General features: G+C 44.0%; 2 protein-coding genes across 7 annotated transcripts in view; one reads left to right on the plus strand and one right to left on the minus strand.

Moving 5' to 3' along the window:
- The window catches only part of LOC134336819 (uncharacterized), a 61,631-nt gene extending 51,270 nt beyond the window's left edge, over positions 1-10,361 (minus strand). For all 4 annotated transcript variants that reach the window (XM_063031319.1, XM_063031318.1, XM_063031321.1 and 1 more), the window contains exon 1: positions 9,511-10,361. In XM_063031319.1, the coding sequence (XP_062887389.1) occupies positions 9,511-10,036 (526 nt within the window). In that variant the 5' untranslated portion in view covers positions 10,037-10,361. The remainder of the gene's footprint in view (positions 1-9,510) is intronic.
- Positions 1-20,944, plus strand: part of si:ch211-283g2.1 (sodium- and chloride-dependent GABA transporter ine) — a 131,676-nt gene that overhangs the window by 12,437 nt on the left and 98,295 nt on the right. Inside the window, exon 1 of one of the 3 annotated variants that reach the window (XM_063031309.1) lies at positions 10,532-10,632. The exons of the other annotated variants lie outside the window; for them this stretch is intronic. The gene's annotated coding sequence lies outside the window, so the exon portion shown is untranslated. Of the gene's footprint in view, positions 1-10,531; positions 10,633-20,944 lie in introns of those variants that run through there. 3 annotated transcript variants of the gene reach the window in all.

The following is a 20,944-nucleotide window of genomic DNA, read 5'->3' on the forward strand; positions in this document are numbered from 1 at the left end:
CTCTTTTATTGTCATTTAGTAATGCATGCATTAAGAAATGATACAATGTTCTTCCAGGATGATATCACAGAAACACAAGACAAACAAAACTGAAAAACTGACAAAGACCACATAATTATAACATATAGTTACAATAATGCAAAGCAATACCGTAATTTGATAAGAACAGACCATGGGCACGGTAAAAAAAAGTCTCTCGAAAGTCCTATCACCTCACGCAGATGGAGAAGGAAGAAAAACTCTCCCTGCCATGTGCTTCTAGTGCCGCAAACTTGCCGATGCAGCACCCTGGAAGCACCCGACCACAGCCGACTCTTGAGTCTATCCAAAAACTTCGAGCCTCCAACCAGCCCTCCGATACCGAGCGCTTCAACCCCGGCCCCGGCAACAAGCAATAGGCAAAGCTGAGGATTTGAGGCCTTCAGAGATTCTCGATCACACAGTAGCAGCGACAGCGAAGCGGGCATTTCAGAAGTTTCTCCAGATGTTCCTCCGTGCTTCTCATGTCTGCCTCCATCAAATCAGCATTGTGCACGGCATCCTACTTACAAATATGATATCATTTCGGAGTGGCCGCGTGTGCTGCGTTGCACCGCCATGTTCTCCTCCCCTCCCCAATGCACCAAAACTGAACGTAACATGTGAAAAAGCGACAAGAGCAAAATAAGCTCTTCTCCTCCCCACCCACCCACCCACCCAAGTGCAATACACAGTCCTCTAACCCCAGACAGGCCATCTTCTTTGGCCTCCAGCCCCGGCAAACTTGTGTATTCGCAGACACTGAGCCTTCGACTTCCCCAGCAGACTCGCAGAGATTCACAGACTCCGGGCTCTGGCCGCTGGGCCTCGACTTCTGGATGCCCACACTTATGACATAGAGTTCAAGGGCACCAAACAACACAGCAACACTAATGGCTTGTCACATCTTGCAGTGTTGGCAAATGAAGAAAAGTCTTCATACAGTGACCCAGCAGAAGTTTTCCACACTGCATTAGAGGACCAGTTACCAGAAACAAATTCCAAAATACAAAGTGACACAAGGAATGACCCGACATTGTCAAAAGTCTATGAATGCGCCATGCAAGGATGGCCAGCTCATGGTAACCCTATGTTTCCAGAGTTCTCAGTGAGATGAGACCAACTGTTGGTATGTCAAAGAACACTGATGTGTGGATCTCGTGCTGTGGTTCCCTCTAAACTGCGCACCAGAGTGTTAGAAAATATACACAAAGAACACCTGGGTACAGTCAAGATGAAACGTCTCACCCAGAGCTATGTTGCTGGGAATAGATAAACAGATTGAAGACTTGGCTAAAAAGCTGTCTGGGATGCCAACAAGTTCAAAATGCACTCCCACAGGTACCGTTACACCTGTGCGAGTGGCCGTCTTCACCATGGCAAAGATTACATTTTCATTTTACTGGGCTATTCATAGACTCCATGTTTCTGATTGCTGTGGATGCTCATTCTAAGTGGCTGGAGGTTATATCAATGAAATCAACCACCTCAGCAAAGACTGCCTCCACTCTGAGGACTATCTCCACCAGAAATGGCTTATCAGAACAAATTGTGGGTGACAACGGACCACAATACATGTCAGAAGAATTGAATTGAATTGAATTGACTTTATTTCTTACATCCTTCACATACATGAGGAGTAAAAATCTTTACATTATGTCTCCATGTCATGGTCTGGTCCGTGAAATCCACATTCCGGTTCGTGGTCCGGTCCATCCAGGTTTTCCGGTTTTCCCTTGTCCTGTTGTGTGCCTTAATTGAGGCACATGATTCTGATTTTGGGCTGGCTACATAAATAGCTCCTGGGTTCAGCCTCAGTTGCTGGACTGTTCCCTTCCCTTCACCTTCCTCCTGAAGCCTTGCCTGAAACCTCTGCCTGTATCACTGTCAAGTTCTACCACCAGAGCAAGACCAGAGCCTTGCTGTGTCTAGATAAGGAACTATCTATCGTTGTTGGGAACTGTCTCTGTGAGCACACCTTCACTAGATAGGTCTGGCTGTTTGCCGCTACCTAGTGTTGGGAACTGTCTCTCTGTGTTCTGTGTATGAGTCCCGCCCCTACGTCCTGTTCCCAAGGAGGGGTCCTAGCTCTGTATTCCATGTTCGTGTCTCTCAAGACCAAGGTTCTGTGTTCTGCACTCCTGTCTCCCAAGACCAAGGCTCTGTGTTCTGCGTTCCTGTCTCCCAAGACCAAGTCAAGGCTTCGGGGTCTCATCCTGTCCTTGTGCCTTGCCCAGCCCAGGAGTACCACATCTAGTCCAAGCAATGTTTAAGTACCTTGTCTAATCCAAGCCAAGGCTTTGTGTTCTTGTCCTGTGCAGGAGTTCCACGTCCAGTCCTGTAGCCATGTCTTGTCCTTGCCTGGATCCGGGGTCCAAGCCCGAGTCAAGACCCAGGTTCCGGGTCCCTGTCCAGTCTCTGGCTTGGAGTCCTTGTCCAGGTTCCAAGTTCCTTGTTCCTCGTCCAGGTCCCGCTTTCCTAGTCTAGTCCTAGCCTAGGCCCTGTATCCTAGTCTCGTCCAGGGCCTGTGTCTTGTCCAGTGTCATTTCTTCTCCACTTCCCTTGCTTTCTTTACACACCTAGTCCTGTTCCTAGTACTTCAGTGTCTGTGCCTTGCACTTGGGTCCACTCCCAGCACCCCCCATATGACAGAACAGTCCAGCCAGTGAAGCTGAACCCAGGAGCTTTTTATGTAGCCAGCTCAAAATCAGAATCATGTGCCTCAATTAAGGCACACAACAGGACAAGGGAAAACCGGAAAACCTGGAATACGGATTGATGGACTGGACCGGGAACCGGAATGTGGACCTCATGGACTGGACCTTAACAGAGGTACGACCTGTACAAAAGGGACAGGTTACACCTGAACCCAAGGAGGTCTAATACCCTTACTGTCAGGTTGGCTAGAGTTGTGTTCAAACTAGAATGGGTTCAAACTAATTTTGCAGGGGGATGGAAACCTGAGTGATAGTGCTGAAGATGAGGTAGTTGGTCTACAAACAGAGGCAGAGTGTAGTGAGACTCCTAGGAAGGAGAGGCTGATGATAAGGCAAAATTGCAGTCAACAGGTTGCAACATAAAAGCGGACAAAATTGTAAAGAACTGAAGGTGTTACATTTGAATGGATGCAGTATACAGAATAAGGTGGATGAACTTGTAGCACAGTTGCAAATTGGCATGTATGATGTTGTCTGCATCACTGAATCATGGCTGAAAGAAGATTATAGCTGGGAGCTTAATGTCCAAGGATACACATTGTATCGAAAGGACAGGCAGGAAGGCAGAGGAGGTGGTGTTGCTGTGTTGGTAAAAAAATGAAATCAAATCATTAGAAAGAGGTGACATAGCATTAGAAGGTGTTGAATCATTGTAAATAAAGCTATGGAACTGCAAGGATAAAAAGACCCTGATAGGAGTTATATACAGACCCTCAAACAGTAATAAGGATGTGGTCTACAAATTATAATGGGAGATAGAAAATGCATGCCAAAAGGGCAATGCTACAATAGCCATAGGGGATTTCAATATACAGGTAGATTGGAAAAATCAGGATTCCAGGAGGAGGAATTTATAGAATGCCTACGAGATTTTTAGTGCAGCTTGCTGTTGAGTCTATTAGGACCAGCTATTTTGGATTGGGTGTTGTGTAATGACCCAGAATTGATTAGAGAGCTTAAGATAAAAGACCCCTTAGGGGAAAGTGACGATAATATAGAAACATAGAAAATAGGTGCAGGAGTAGGCCATTCGGCCCTTCGAGCCTGCACCGCCATTTATTATGATCATGGCTGATCCTCCAACTCAAGTTCACCCTGAATTTTGAGAAGGAGAAGATAAAGTCAGATGTATCAGTATTACATTGGTGTAAAGGGAATTACAGAGGCACGAGGAAAGAGTTGGCCAGAATTGATTGGAAAAGAACACTGGCAGGGATGATGGCAAAGCAGCAATGGCTGGAATCCCTGGAAGCAATTCGGAAGGCACAGGATATATACATCCCAAAGAGAAAGTAGTATTCTAAAGGCAAGATGACACAACCGTGGCTAACAAGAGATGTCAAACCCAACATAAAAGCTTAAGAGAGGGCATATAATAGAGTAAAAATTAGTGGGAAGTTAAAGGAATGGGAAGCTTTCAGATACCAACAGCGGGCAACTAAAATGTCATTACGAAGGTAAAGATGGAATACAAAAGTAAGCTAGCCAATAATATTAAAGAAGATACCAAATGTTTCTTCAGAGAGAGGTGAAAGTGGATATCGGAAGGCTAGAAAACAATGCTGGAGAGCTAGTAATGGAGAACAAAGAAATGCGGATGAACTGAATAAGTATTTTGCATCAGTCTTCACTGTGGAAGACACTAGCAGTATTCTACAAATTCAGTTGCCAGGGCTCATGAAGTGTGTGGTTACCATTACTAGGGAGGAAGTTCTTGGTAAACTGTAAGGTCTGAAGGTAGGTAGGTCACATGGACCAGATGATGTACACCCCAGAGTTCTGAAAGAGGTAACTGAAAAGATTGTGGAGACATTAGTAATGATCTTTCAAGAATCACTATATTTTGGAAAGGTTCCAGAAGACTAGAAATTTGTAAATGTCACTCCATTCTTCAAGTAGGGAGAGAGGTAGAAGAAAGGAAATTATAGACCAGTTAGACCAGTGCTTGGGAAGATTGTTAAGGATGCGGTTTAAGGGTACTTGGAGGCACATGATAAAACAGACCGTGGTCAGCATGGTTTCCTCACGGGAAAATCTTGCCTGACAAATCTGTTGGAATTGTTTGAAGAAATAACAAGCAGGATAGACAAAAGGAGAATCAGTTGATGTAGTGTATTTGGGTTTTCAGGCGGCTTTTGACAAGGTGCCGCAAATGTCGCTGCTTAACAAGCTGTGAGCCCATGGTATCACAGGGATGATTCGAGCATGGATAAAACAGTGGCTGATTGGCAGGAGGCAAAGTGTGGGAATAAAGGGAACCTATTCTGGTTGGCTGCCAGTGACTAGTGGTGTTCAACAGGGGTCTGTGTTGTGACTGATTCTTTTTTACATTCTATAATTTGGAGGATAGAATTGATGGCTTTGTTGCAAAGTTTGCAGACGATAAAGACAGGTGCAGGGGCAGGCAGTTTTGAGGAAGTAGAGAGGATACAGATGGACTTAGATCAGGAGAACGTGCAAAGAAATGGCAGGTTGAATACAGTGTCGGGAAGTGTATGGTCATACACTTTGATAGAAGAAAGAAAAAGTTTGACTATTTTCTAAATGAAGAGGAAATACAAATAACTGTGGTGCAAAAGGACTTGGGTGTCCTTGTGCAGGATTCCCTAAAGGTTAATTTGCAGGTTGACGCTGTGGTGAGGAAGGCAAATGAAATGTTAACATTCATTTCAAGAGGACTAGAATATAAAAGCAAGGATGTAACGTTGAAACTTTATAAACCACCAGTGAGGCCTCACTTAGAGTATCGTGAGCAGGTTTGGGCCCCTTATCTTAGAAAGGATGTGCAATATCTAGAGAGGGTTCAAAGGAGGTTCACGAAAATGATTCCAGGATTGAAGGGCTTGTCATATGAAGAGTGTTTAATGGCTTTGGGCCTGTAGTCACTAGAATTCAGAAGAATGAAGGGGTCACCTCATTGAAACCTATCAAATAGTGCAAGGCCTTGATACAGTGGATGTGGAGAGGACATTTCCTATGGTGGGGGAGTCTAAGACCAGACAACACAGCCTCAGAATAGAGGGGCGTCCTTTTAGAACGGAGATGAGGAATTTTTTTAGCTAGAGAGTGGTGAATCTGTGGAATTCTTTGCCACAGGCAACTGTGAAGGCCAAGTCTTTATGTATATTTTAGACAAAAGTTGATAGATTCCTGATTGGTCAGGGATAGCCTAGTTCTGCTCCTATATCTTATAGTCTTATGGCCTTAGTGTAGAGTGACATGGTAAATTTTATGAGGTTATGCCGTGTTTTCATTTTAATGTGGAAATAGTACCTATTCAGCAGTTCATTTTAAAAATATCAGCAATTCTTTTTTGTTGTGAATCTATTTATTGGATGCATAAACTAATGAAATGTCATGGGAAGAGCAGTGAATTCAAAAGGGTTTTTGTTCCATTTGCTTTCATCTCTTTCTCTCTCTCTTTCACCCAACATGCATCCCCCCCCACCCACCCTAGCCTACTACACAAATCAACTATTGACAAATGTGTGTCTTCATTCACATCACATTCCTCACACATCGAACTGCAATAGCTTCTCAAGTCAGTAACTTCACCATCTTTGTCTTCTACCAATTGCAGTTTAGTTATCTCTTTGAAGCTGAGAACAGCATGTAGATCCTCTTGTGCTGGGCCCAGTTCACATTCCCTTTTCTCTACCAGTTATGAACTTCCTGCCTATCCTAGAATCATCTCCCCTGCAGTTTTCCTGGGAAAAGCTTCCCCTAAGATCATTCCATCATAATTCTACTGAACTAGCAATGCAAACTCTCCCTGCCCTCCTATTATATTGCCACCATTGCTCTCTTCCACAGTTCCCACCATGTTCACTGTCTGTCTGAGCATTGATAAGAATGGTACTCGGAATGTGAGGAACACCAGATACACAAGAGATTCTGCAAATGCTGGAAGTCTTTACCCTTCATGGATGCTACCTTACTTGCTGAATTCCCCCACTATTTTTTGTGCTTTGCACCAGATAATTCAAGAAGTAACAGGCAATTGATTGATCTGTATTGAAAGAGGGAAGCTTACCTATATATATATATATATATATATATATATATATATATATAAAAAATGGTACAGATATGATCAAGTCACTATTTTACTTCAAAATTTTTGAAGTAGCATATAGTATATTTAATTCCAAGTCAGGAACCACGTTCATACTTAAAGAGTGCTGAAGGTTTAATGTAACCTGGGATAGAGAAGATAATGGAGGCAAAATCAAGATGGCTGCGACCACGGGAGAATTGGAAAGCTAAATGGATGTTCTCTTGTCATTGGTCCAGAGTATTTTCTGATGATGTAGAAAGGTGCTTGGTAGCTTTCCCATCCAGATACTTTCTAATTTCCCTCTTCCAGCTGTCATTTGAGATTCTCATAATATTTACCACATGATCTTTGCTTCTGCTGTTTCCTCACACTACATTTAATGATTAGCATTCAATATCTTTTCTTGCTCTGTGCAAAGGAGATTGCTTGCTTTACTTGGAAGTCCTTTGTTTAAAAAGAAAACTAAAAGGTCTAGTTTGTTGTGCTGCAGCCTCACCCTGTTAAATGAGTCGTATTTCCCTCCTGCCTTTGTTTCTCATAGAATCATGGAGGAATATCCAGACTCGGATTTATTTATCACATGTGCATTTGTGTGAACAACCAACATACCTAATATGCTGGGGCAGACTGCGAGTGTCGCCACACATTCCAACTCCAACAAGGCATGCCCACAATGCTCAAAGGGCTTCGGCGAGAATAGGCCAAGGCTAAGGGTGCTGATTTATTTGGAATGTATTAGTTCTGTGCTCAGTTCTGGTCGTCTCACTACAGGAAGGATGTGGAAACCATAGAAAGGGTGCAGAGGAGATTTACCATGATGTTGCCTGAATTGGGGCCTGGATTGGGGAGCATGCCTTATGAGAATAGGTTGAGTGAACTCGGCCTTTTCTTCTTGGAGTGAGGGAGGATGAGAGGTGACCTGATAGAGGTGTACAAGATAATGAGAGGCATTGATCGTGCGGATAGTCAGAGGCTTTTTCCCAGGGCTGAAATGGCTAGCACAAGAGGGCACAGTTTTAAGGTACTTGAAAGTAGGTACAGTGGAGATATCAGGGGTAAGTTTTCTTACGCAGAGAGTGGTGAGTACGTGGAATGGGCTGCCGGTGAAGGTGGTGGGCGCGGATATGATAGGGTCTTTTAGAGACTCCTGCATGGTTACATGGAGCTTAGAAAAATAGACAGCTATGGGTAACCCTAGGTAATTTCTCAGGTAAGGACATGTTTGGCACAGCTTTGTGGGCAGAAGGGCCTGTATTGTACTGTAAGTTTTCTATGTTTCTCAGTGGCGGCGCCAGAGATTTTTTTCTTGCTGGTGCTACGGAGGGGCAAAATGATTCAGTGATGGTGCTGAGGGATGCACTGTATGGGAATAAGTATTCTTAAGGCCAGATGCGTGGCGTTAAAAACTCAGTTTCAAGCATTATGTGCCTACTATAAATGCCTCTGTTGATTCACAAGCAACAGCAATTGATAGATCTAATATAGAAGTGAACTGTTACAGTGTCAACGGCATTGGAGACAACCTGGGCTACATGGAGCATAAACGAAAAAAAAGAGCATCCGAGCAACAGCGGACAATGTGAATCACGCACCAATCCCGCAATCAGCGTCAAATGCATGCTTTTCAACTGAAAAACACAACACGAATCCACTGCTATTCGCATTACATAGTCAGACAATGCCAAAAGATACACCATTATTAAAGCCAAATAAGGCAAACAACAGATGCAAGACTTTACCAGGAGTTGGACAACTCGTACTCTGACCATGCAATACCTCAATTAATTCAGCTATTGAATTTAAACAAAAATCAAAAGAATCACCGCTTGGAAGTCTAAGCTAAACCAGTAGGTTTAATAGCAGTAAATGTAATATTTTAGGATTTGCAGGAAACATAAGGACTATGGGTATCCACCACAAAATAATAACAATAATCAGCATTAGTCTTGGCCCAAATTTTTAAAAAAATCAACTGCACTCACCATTAATGTTTTCAGAGAAGCACAGTCTGTCTGTTGTTGTGATCGTGGGCAACAGAGTTTGAAAAGAAGTTGTAAAGCAGCTGTACAGTTTCAAAAAAACTCACCCGCTTGTGGTACATTGCTCACAACATCCACTAAAACAAGGTTAAGTCTGTGAGCATGGCAGTATATATATAATGCCTGCGGGACCCCTTTCCTGAACCTCTCTTGCACCCCGTTATTGTACCCGGACATCACTGCCGCCCTGTCATAACACTGACCTATACACGCGTTCTTATCAATAACACACTGGGTGAGTGTCTGTTCAATGCTTTTAAGAAGCGACTCTGCGTCCAACCCTTCTGCTGGAGCGAAGTGCAAGAATTCTTCAAGCACTGTTTTGTTATTCAAATACCGCACCACCACTGATAGTTGCTCCTTTTTACTCAAGTCTTTACTTTCATCCACCATGATGGCAAAATATCCAGCCTCCTTGATTTCTGCACTTATTTGAGGTCTGACCATATCTGCCATAATACCCATAATTTCATTTTGGATATCGTGATGGATGTTTTTTGCATTTCCAGGGTTTTCCTCTTTTTTTTAGCTACAGTCTTATCAAACTTCCCAATTAGAATGAGCAACTCAACAAAGTTTCCCCTATTGCCAGATCCATCATCCTCCCGGTGTCCTCACTGGGCAATGCCTTGGCACACAGTATAGCATAGAGACTCAACCACTGCTCTCAGATACTCACGATTTTCTTGGACAATCTTTGCATGTCCTTTGTCAAGCATACTTCCCAATCTTGAACCGTCTTGTTTTCTCAAACTGAATTTGGCCCGTGCCTCCACAGCAAACTTACGAGCTGCACTCACATGGTGGGTTTTGAAAGCTGCTGTAGCTTTCGGCCAGTTGCGGTAACCGATGACAGTGAAGGTAGACTCAGAATGGAACCCATGTCCTCCACACAGGAAATGCCTGCATGCGAAGCAGAACGTAGTATCTTTCATGATCGAATATTCCAGCCAGTCAAACCAGCCACGAATAAAATTCCTTTGCTGATTGCCAAACTCTTGCGAAGGATATTTCTTCAATGCTGGCCGACGGGGTCCTTCCTCAGGCTGCTGGATAACATCGCTAACAGTATTCCCACTAGCACTAAGAGCGGCTTCATCCACGTTCTCTTCCGAATCCCGCTCCATTTCTTGTTCCTCTACTTCGCCCTCACACTCCTTCGATGAACTGCTGTTGTCCTCATCCCCGCTTACTTCTTTCTGCATGTCACTTTCAATTAAGACAGGCTCAGGCTAAGACACCACTGGATGAGGTCGTTTTCTGACTAAAGATCGATCCATTTTTCACGCCCGCCAAACTAATGCACGTGTCAGGCCGACACCTGCTTGTAAAAGCACAACGTGCACGTGAGGCATCCGTTCGTCTCGCGAGACCACGGATCTGCGCCTGGACGTACTCCCGCGTGAGTGAGAGTGAGTGACGTAACTGATCGGAGGGCAGCAACGGCAGGGCATCGACAATGAACGAAGTGTAGAGTAGATCTGACAGAGTTTATAACTTTTTTACAGCGTGGGTGCTATGGTAATTGGGAACGCTGTTTCACTAGATCAACTGGAGAAACAAGCTGTATTCAAAACTATAGAGAAAGCAAAGCAGATGCAGTTAATTTCTGCTGGGGCTATAGCCCCACCTAGCACCACCTTAGCGCCACCCCGATGTTTCTATGTTTCTTATCACTTCTTTTATTGTAGAACTTAGCCTTGAGCAGTTAGTCAAAAAGGTATGACAAGCTCAGCGAGGAGAGGCTGAGAAAATGACTTAGATGACGGTGAAACTGAAAGGTTTCAGAGAAAAGGCACAGGTAAGAACAGGGATTTTTTTTTGTTGTCTATATATCCTTAGTATTCAGTACGCATGATGGTAGTTGAGGCAGTCGAAAGCTCATCCTGTAAGATGAGGGATTTCAGGATCCCTGACAGTCTACCTGATGAATACGTCTACAGGAAGTACACCTAACTTCAGCTCCCGGAGTTGGAGTTGGAGCAGGAGCTGGACGTACTCAGGATCATCTGGAAGGCTGAAAAACTCACAGGTGAAATTTTACTGAGGTGATCACACCCAGCGTGCAGGCTTCAGACAGTGGATGGGTGACCACCAGGAGAAATAATAGGAGTAGGCAGTCAGTGGCCATTGCCCTCAGCAACAATTATGCCCCTTCGGATACTCCTGAGCGACTGACCTATTAATGCACAGCTGCAGCAGCCTACTGGGGCTCAGACAGAAAGGTAAAGTCAGGCAGAGCAATAGTGATGGCAGCTTGATAATTAGGAGGACGGGCTGGAGATTCTGTGGCCCCAAAGGGATGGTGTGTTGCCTCCCAGGTGCTAGGGTCCAGGATGTCTCAGAGCGGCTGCAGAATACTCTCAAGGGGGGAGGGTGAGCACCCAGAGGCTGCGGTGCACATTGGCACCAATGACATAAATAGAGAGGGGGGAGAGGCCCTACACAGTGAGAACAGGGAGCCAGGAAAAAAGCCGAAGGGCAGGAACTCCAAAGTAGTAATCTCTGGATTACTCCTAGTGCCCTGTGCTAGTCAAGGAAGGAATAGGATGATAGTACAGATGAGTGGCTGAGGAATAGGTGCAGGGGACAGGGTTTCAGGTCCTTAGATCATTGGAACTTTTCTGGGGTAGAGGGTGATATGTAGATGAGGGTTAAAATTTGCTGAACGGGAGGGAAACCAATATTCTAGCCGGGAGGTTCGTTAACGTCACTCAGGAAGGTTTAAAGGCGTTTGGCAGAGCATAGGAACCAGGCCACCAAGTCAAACAGTGCATGGATGGAGAGGAAAGTAGATGTCAGGGCCAGTAAAAACAGGCAGGAGCAAAGTAATAGATGTGATGAGATGAATAGTTTGAAATGTGCACACTTTAATGCTATTTTTAATATGGGTAAAGATGATATTATCCTTGATCGGTAATGCAACTCCCCCACCCCGTACTCTTTTTTTCTCCCTCTCTTTCTTTTCTAAATCATCAAAACCATGGGGTGTTAAGCACCCATTCCTGTTCTTCTCTCAACCAAGATGCTGCAATGGACACATTATCATAGTTCCATATGCTGACCCCATGCTCTAATCAAGGACAGTATCACAGCTGCCCTCAGAGAGAACGTAAGGCAGGACTCGTTCATGAGGTCTCTATGGGTAGAACGCAAAAAGAGGAAGGGTGCAATCACTCTGTTGGGATTGTACCACGGACGCCCCTTGGCCACCAGGACGTTGAGGAACAGAAATGCAGGCAGATTAAGGAAAGGTATAAAAACAAAAGGGTTAATGTCATGGGGGACTTCAACGTCCCTGATATAAACAGGGACCTTCTTAGTGCAAGAGGTTTAGGTGGGGCAGAATTTGTTAGGTGCATCCAGGAAGGTTTCTTAAGTCAATATTTAGATAGTCCAACAAGAGGAGGGGCCGTACTGGACCTGGTTTTGGCCAAGTGACTGATCTTTCAGTGGGTGAACAGTAAGGGAACAGTGGATCTCGATCAGAATCAGATTCAGGTTTAACATCACTGGCATATGTCATGAAATTTGTCATTTTGTGACAGAGTACTTTGCAATACGTAGTAATGAAAATTAGACATTGCAATAAGAAGTACATATACAAAAGAAAATTAAATTAAATGATTAGTCCAAAAAGAGAAGGAAAAAAAATATACTGAGGTGTATTCATAGGCTTGTTGTCCATTCAGAAATCTGATGGCAGTCTTCCAACTATTGATAGATCAGCTTTTTGGTGTGCTAAGTGATAGTATCAATCTGGTCTGCAAACTTCCTTGAACTAAATAAGTTAGACAGTGTTGTCTGGACTGATTGCCTTGCACTGCATCTCTTAAGCAATGAGTCTCTGTTCTATAGACTGTTTGTTTGCAAAGTTGTCCTTTTAACTTCAGACTAACTATTGCTTGCCCTTTACATTAAGAACTGAATACTGGCTCCCGCTTATTACAAGAAGCTGCATGATGAATATTGGTTGGAGGTTTAACTTACTCAAAAACAATTCTATGATCTCTACAAGTGTCAGCTGCTATGTTAGAAACCTGATTCACAATTCAAACTTGAAAACATAAAAATTTAATAAGATAGCGGTATTTTAATGCACCATTCTAATGAACATTGCCACTTCCTGCCAGTGGAATATTGACCACCTGGGTTCCCATGTTGTTTCAGGTCATTATGAAAATTTGACCACATACTTCCTGCTATGAATGATATTTTAATGTGCAAGTAGTAATTGTGAAGCTTGTTATTACGAGGATTATTTGGTATGTATAGTTTAGATGTGCTGAATGAATGTAGATAAGTGAGGCGAGAAATGAGAGAAATGTTGAAAAGACCCAAGTGGAGCAGAAATGCTGGAAGAATTTGGTTGGTGTTAACTTCCATTTATTTCCGCTGTATGGTAGCTCTGTGTAAAAATAATGGTTTCACACATCTCTGTCCTGGCTCAAAGTGCAGCCATAGCTGTTGGAATAAATAGGCTTAAGGGGGCTGACTGACAGCTGGTGGATTTGTAAAGAAATACTGGCTACCCAACAGTTCCAGGTCAGCTTGCGCACACCAGCCCAGCCAAACACTGAGAACAAGAGATGGGATCAGGTGCTTGTACATCAGACTGTTTGCTCCACTGCCAGACCCAGTATTGGGCTGACTGGTGGAATTGTACCAGATGCTTCTTGTGTCCAGCTCCTCAGCTTTACAGTGTATCTGGCCAGCTTACTAACAGCAACTCATTGCTTCACCAACTTTTCATAGAAAGGTAAATAAATTATTTTACTTCATATTTTTCAAGCCACCTGTGGTATTTTAATTAAATTTATTTCTACTTCTATAGTTTTGTTTTAATAATTTAATTAAATTCAATTCTCGAATTGAATATTTAATATTCAATATATAATACATAAATAATTGAAAATATAATTATTCAATTGTACTTCAACAATCCGTAAGTAGCTTAGTCACTGAGTCACAAATCACTACAGCACAGAAACATGCCCTTCGGCCCATCTAGCTGGTGTCAACTTGCTTTTCTGCCTCATCCCAGCTGCCGACAGCCGGACCATAGCAGTCCAATACCCTTCTCAGCAAATGTTGAAATTGAACCTGCATCTATCAATTCCACTGGCAGCTCTTTCCACATTTGTGCCACGCTCTGAGTAAAGAAGTGTCCAGTCAAGTTCCCCTTAACTATTTCACTTTCCACTTAAAACTTAGCATCTTTAGTTCTAATCCCACTGAACCTCAGGGGGAATAGTCTGTGCGTACTTACCCTGTCAATACCCCTCATAATCGTTCATGCCTCTGTAAGATCACCATTCATTGTCCTATGATCCAGGGAATGAGGGACTAAGCTATTCATCCTTTCCCTATGACAGTGGAGCACTAAAGGCTGAAGTCTCTGGGAGCAATTTGGAAGGTGCAGGATAAATACATCCCGAAGAAAAAGTATCCTAAAGGGAGGATGAGGCAACCATGGCTGACAAGGGAAGTCAAAGTCAGCATAAAAACAAACGAGAGGGCATATAATATAGCAAAAATTAGTGGGAAGCTAGAAGGTTGGGAAGCTTTTAAAAGAACAGAAGGCAGCTAAAAAAAAAGGAAGAAAAGATGAAATATGAAGGTAAGCTACCCAGTAATGTAAAGGAAGATATCAAAAAGTTTTTCAGATACACAATGAATAAAAGAGAGGTGACAGTGGATATTGGACCACTGGAAAATGACTCGGGAGAGGTAGTAATGGGGGACAAAGAAATGGTGGAGGAATGTAATAAGTATTTTGTGTCATTCTTCGCTGTGGAAGACACCAGCAGTTCCTCAAAATTCAAGAGTGTCAGGGAGTAGAAGTGAGTGTAGTCACTATTAGTAAGAAGGTGCTTGGGAAGCTGAAAGGTCCACAGGTAGATAAATCACTAGGACCAGATGAACGACATTCTTGTGTTCTGAAAGAGGTAGCTGAAGAGATTGGGGTGGCGTTATTAGTAATGTTTTTGCTACCAGAGGTGGAAGTACACTAGACCTGGCTCATACTAACATATCAGGACCCTATAAAACAGTCCTTTGACCCCACATTGGACTCTCAGATCACTTACCTGTAATGTTAATTCCAGCATACAAACCAGTGATCAAACAGGTCAAACCAGTTTTAAAGGTGGTGAAAACCTGGCCTGAGGGTGCAATCTCGGCACTGCTTTGATAATACCAACTGGAGAATGTTCAGGAAGGCTGCTGCTCTGGCAACCATGTTAACATCGAGGAATATGTGGATTCTGTGACCAGCTACACGGAGAAGCGTCCTGAGGGTGTTACCATCACGAAACACATCTGGATGAGGGCCAAATGAGAAGCCATGGCTTACCGCAGAGATCTGTACACAGCTGAGGGATCGTGATGCTGCCTTTAGATCGGGGAATGTGACAGCTCTCGGGGAAGCAAGAACTCTGCTTTCCCCACTCCATCAGGGAGGTGAAATGGGAGCATTCTCAGAGAATTTACAGCGACCTCTGCGATACCAGAGACACGAGGCAGGGAATTCGGAGGATTACAGAGTACAACTTCACCCTGCGCGTCAGTGACCAGGATGCTTCACTCCCTGAGAGGCTGAATGGCTTCTACGCCCGGTTTGATGCGCAGAACAAAGTGCTAGTGAGGATGGCAACCACACACCCTCCCACCCCCAGGGGAGCAGACACTCCGTCTGGCTGAAGCTGAGGTGTGGAAGACCCTGGCCAGAGTCAACCCACGCAAAGCTGTGGTGCCCGATAATATGCCAGGTCGGGTTCTGAAAGACTACACAGCCCAGCTGACCGAGGTGCTGACAGATATATTCAATATCTCTCTGGAACAATCCATCGTCCCCTCGGTTTTCAAGACAGCAACCATCATTCCAGTGCCAAAGAAGGTGACAGTAACTGGCCTCAATGACTATTGTCTGGTGGAAGTAACATCAACCATTATGAAATGCTTTGAATGGCTGGTCATGGAGCGCATTAAAGTCTTTCTCCCGGCTATATTGGACCCTTTCCAGTTCACTTATCACTCAAATCGATCCACTGACAACGCAATAGCCTCTTCCCTCTGCTCTGTCCTGTCCCACCTGGAAAATGGGGTCTCATATGCCAGACTGCTGTTTATAGACTTCAGTTCGTTGTTCAACACTATCATACCCCAGAAACTGGTGGGGAAACTGTCCTCGCTGGGTCTCTGCAATTGGATACTGGATTTCTTAACAGAAAGGCTGCAGTCAGTTCGTGTGGGCAGCAACATCTCTAGTCCCGTTACACTGAACACTGGTGCTCCCCAAGGCTATGTGCTCAGCCCGCTGCTCATCACACTGCTGACACATGACTGTGCCGCAGGATCCAGCTCAAACTGTGTCAACAGTGGTTGGCCTTATCAAGAACGATGATGAGACGGGGTATAGGGAAGAAGTAGAGCGGCTGGTGGATTGGTGTGAGAAGAACAACCTAAGCCTGAATGTGGAGAAGACAAAGGAAATCATTGTGGACTTCAGGAAGATGCAGATGAACCATCCCCCTCTGCAAATACACGGCTCCTCCATAGAGAGAGCTAAGTGCACCAATTTCCTGGGAGTTCACATCACGGATGGCTTCACCTGTCCCTTAATATCACCTCCCTGGACAAGAAGGCACAGCAGTGTCTCCACTTCCTAAGAAGATTGAGGCAAGCAAGACCTCCCATCTTAACTGCGTATTGCAGGAGCACCATTGAGAGCGTCCTGACAAGTTGTATCTCCATCTGGTATGGGAGCAGTCGAGTTTCGAGCCGGAAGTATTACAGGAAAGATACTAGCATGGATATAAGATTGACTAACTGGCAGGAGGCAAAGAGTGGAAATAAAGGAGACCTTTTCTGGTTGGCTGCAGGTTAGGTTTCCACAAGGATCAGTGTTGGGACCGCTTCTTTTCACGTTATATGTCAATGATTTGGATGGCAGAATTAATTTAGTTGAATTGAATTGACTTTATTACTTACATCCTTCAAATACATGAGGAGTAAAAATCTTTATGTTATGTCTAAATGTGCAATGTGCAATTTATAGTAATTTGTAATAAATCGTATGTACAGCAGGATAATCAATATAACATAGAGATACAGTTGTGTCAGTATGAGTTAACCAGTCTGATGGCCTGGTGGAAGAAACTGTCCCGGAGCCTGTTGGTCCTGGCTTTTATGCTACGGTACCGTTTCCCAGATGGTAGCAGCTGGAACAGTTTGTGGTCGGGGTGACTTGGGTCCCCAATGATCCTTCGGGCCCTTTTTACACACCTGTCTTTGTAAATGTCCTGAATAGTGGGAAGTTCACATCTACAGATGTGCTGGGCTGTTTGCGTCACTCTCTGCAGAGTCCTGCAATTGAGGGAAGTACAGTTCCCATACCAGGCAGTGATGTAGCCAGTCAGGATGCTCTCAGTTGTGCCCCTGTAAAATGTCTTAGGATCTGGGGGCCCATATCAAACTTCTTCAAATGTCTGAGGTGAAAGAGGCACTATCATGCCTTTTTAAGCACACAGCCAATATATACAGATCACATGAGATCCTCGGTGAAGTTTATGCCGAGGAACTTAAAGCTGTTCACCCTCTCAACCCCAGATCCATTGATGTCTGTGGCCAAGTTTGTGGACGATACCAAGACAGGTGGAGGGGAAGGTGGTGTTGAGGAAGCAGGGAGGCTGCAGAAGAACTTAGACAGATTAGGAAAATGGCAAACAAGTGGCAGATGGAATCTATTGTAGGGAAGTGTACGGTCATGCAATTTGGTATAAGGAATAAAGGCGTAGATTATTTCTAAACAGGGAGAACATTCGGAAATCAGAGGTTCAAAGGGACGTGGGAGTTCTTGTACAGGATTCCCTAAAGGTTAACTTGCAGCTTAAGTCAACGGTAAGGAAGGCTAATGTAATATTAGCATTCATTCTGAGAGGACTAGAGTTCAAAAGCAAGGACGTAATGCTGAGGCTTTATCAGGTATTGGTCAGACCGCATTTGGAATATTGTGAGCAGTTTGCGACTCCTTATCTAAGAAATAATGTGTTGGTATTGGAGAGGCTCCAGAGGAGGTTCACAAGAATGATTCTGAGAATGAAAAGGTTTACGTGCAAGGAGGATTTGATAGCTCTGAGCCTGTACTCACTGGAGTTTAGAAGAATGGGGAAGGGGGGTTCTCATTGAAGCCTACCAAGTATTGAAAGGCCTAGACAGAATGGATGTTTCCAACAGTGAAGGGGTCTGGGGCTGGAGGACACAGCCTCAGAATAGAAGGCATCCCTTTAGAATAGAGGTAAGGAAGAGTTTCTTCACCCAAAGGGTGGTGAATCCGTGGAATTAACGGCAGCGGAGGCCAAATCATTGGATATATTTCAAGCAGAGGTCGACAGATTCTTGATTAGTAAGGGTGTCAAAGGTTACAGGGAGAAGGCAGGAGAATGGGGTTGAGACGGATAATAGATCAGATATGATGGAATGGCAGCCCAGACCCGATGGGCCAAATGACCTAATTCTGCTCCTTTGTCTTAGATTAAATTATGAGGACACTCAGTCCTCGTTTATTGTCATTTAGAAATGCATGCATTAAAAAATGATACAATGTTCCTCCAGAATGATATCACAAAAAAAGGACAAACCAAGATTAAAACTGACAAAACCACATAATTATAACATATAGTTACAACAATGCAAAGCAATACCATAATTTGTTAAAGAGCAGACCATGGGCACGGTAAAAAAAACAAGTCTCAAAGTCCAGATCGACTCGTCATCTCACTCAGGCGGCAGAAGGGAGAAACTCTTCCTGCATGAACCTCCAAGCGCTGACAACTTGCCAATGCACTGGAAGCACCTGACCGCAGCCGACTCTGAGTCCGTCCGAAAACTTCGAGCCTCTGACCAGCCACTCCGACACAGCCTCTCCAAGTACCATCCTCTGCCTTGCGCTTCGACCCTTCCCCGGCCGCCGAGCAACAAGCAAAGTCGAGGACTCGGGGCCTTCCCCTCCGGAGATTCTGGACCACACAGTAGCAGCAGCAGCGAAGCAGGCATTTCAGAAGTTTCACCAAATGTTCCTCCGTGCTCTCACGTCCGTCTCCATCAAATCAGTATTGTGCACGGCACCCTACTTGACAAATAACAGACATCACCACCGGCGTGGCCACAGCAAGCTGCATCGCGTCGCCATCTTCTCCTCTTATGGTCTTCATCTGAGACGTTTGGGAACATTCAAAAGCCTTTAACAGCAGCAAGCAGTCACCTGATATATGCATGCTGAAAGGACAGGGTATCAGCAGGATGAGATGACCTCCTGGGCTCCAATTAGACTCTAGTGGGTGACATCCTGGGTAGCAGGCCTGGGCTGCAGGCTAGGTAATTGTTCCCTTCATAATTCTCAGGAACTTATGTAGAATGAGTTTGGGAAAACACAGTCTAATTCATAGTGGGTATCACTGTGCAATTGCACTATGTGTTTTGACATTAATTGACAGTGTTAGCTGGGAAGCTAAGTAATTTCAGCAGTTTCTCTTTGTACCGTTGATGAAGTTCGGTGTGAGAAATGGAAAATACACTGCATTTGCTTTCTGTAGTGTAACATGTCAAACAAAACACAAAAGAACTTGCCATTCATACATATTTCCTCAATATGACATGAAAAGAAAGAATAATATCACAAATTTGATTCACTTCTTTGTACTTCAGATCCCTAAGTGAAGACTGGGTAGGGATTGTTTTTGGATTAAGTCTACTTTATCGTACCGCTGGAAACAGGACACAACAGGATACTAACCCTCTAGTCATATATTCTCCTTGCAAAATACATTGCATGCTAGCTAGAGCATTGTGTTAATGTGGTTCTCCCAGAAGAGGATTTAAATAGGCTCAGATAAAGTAGTATCTGTCACTCGGAACATTGCAAAGTAGCTAAGTACGGCGATGGACCTTCTCACTGCTGGAATCATTTCTGTGAGCCTCCTTTGAATCCTCTCTAGTTTCAGTTTGTGTGAATAAAGATGCCTACTTGCTGGAAATGTAAGGATGTTTCCCTTGCTGGTGTTTATGGAGGTGTTAATTGCTGGTTGAATTCTTTCTTTCTTCTCCCAGAATGCCCTTTTCATGACCGCTTTAGAAACCCCACGTCAGAAGATCTTTGTTTCATAAAATATGACGGAATTAATGGGATTTTCTGTAGAGAACTAAGTCCTTTTGTAGATCAATAATATTTCTGTATTACTTCTGGATCCTTGCTGACATGGGCTTTCTTGATAAACGGATCTCTCACTCATGTGCAAACTCTTTTTCTGAGGGTTCAAGTACAGCCAATAATATTTAAACACTTTCTGTTATGGAGTACACACGTTCTCCCTACAGATCATGGGCAGGTTGATTGAATCAAAGCTTCGGAACCTCCAACTATACAAAGGGGCAAAGTTAATAATAAAATAGGTAGGACTAAGAAGTTTACCTCTGCTAATTTTCACTCTCAGACCTTTGCTTGCAGTGATGTCCAGAGTTAGGAATGAAGAGTCACATCCAGTAGGCAATGAAAGGAACCCTGGCTAATTGTAAAGCCTGGGAGTATGGAGATGCCTGGTTTGCTAATCAGATTGTATAGGGATGACCCAGATTTAGTCTCCATTCCTCCGCGTATATAATCTTGCAATCACCATTCCAACCCCAACATTTTGTTTGCTTTCCTTTCTGTCTACACTTGGTGTAGATTTGCTACCTCACCTGGAAGGCATCAGGAGGAGAAGTTCCAAACAAGAAACATTAACTCGCTGTGAGACTGCAATGTCAACTGAATACTTTATGGGCACCTGCTAATATTAGGAGAAGTACATTATCTAAATACAGTAGTCAGAAGCTAAAGGGTATTTTTGTGGCTGACAAAACATTTTGAGTGTTGTACCTTAGGGTGGGGCTTAAACTTTGACAATTTATATAAATGAGTCATATCATAGAGACGAAAATAGATACAGGACCTGGATAGATACCTGGATCAATACGTTGATGTCGTGAGGAGGCTTGCGTGCTTCAAGGACCCCATCAGACGATGCCAACTCAGGGTCACTCATGTTGGAACGGCTGTGGACGAGATGCCAGAT

The sequence above is a fragment of the Mobula hypostoma genome, chromosome 23 (assembly GCF_963921235.1).
Source record: "Mobula hypostoma chromosome 23, sMobHyp1.1, whole genome shotgun sequence".
NCBI lineage: Eukaryota > Metazoa > Chordata > Chondrichthyes > Myliobatiformes > Myliobatidae > Mobula > Mobula hypostoma.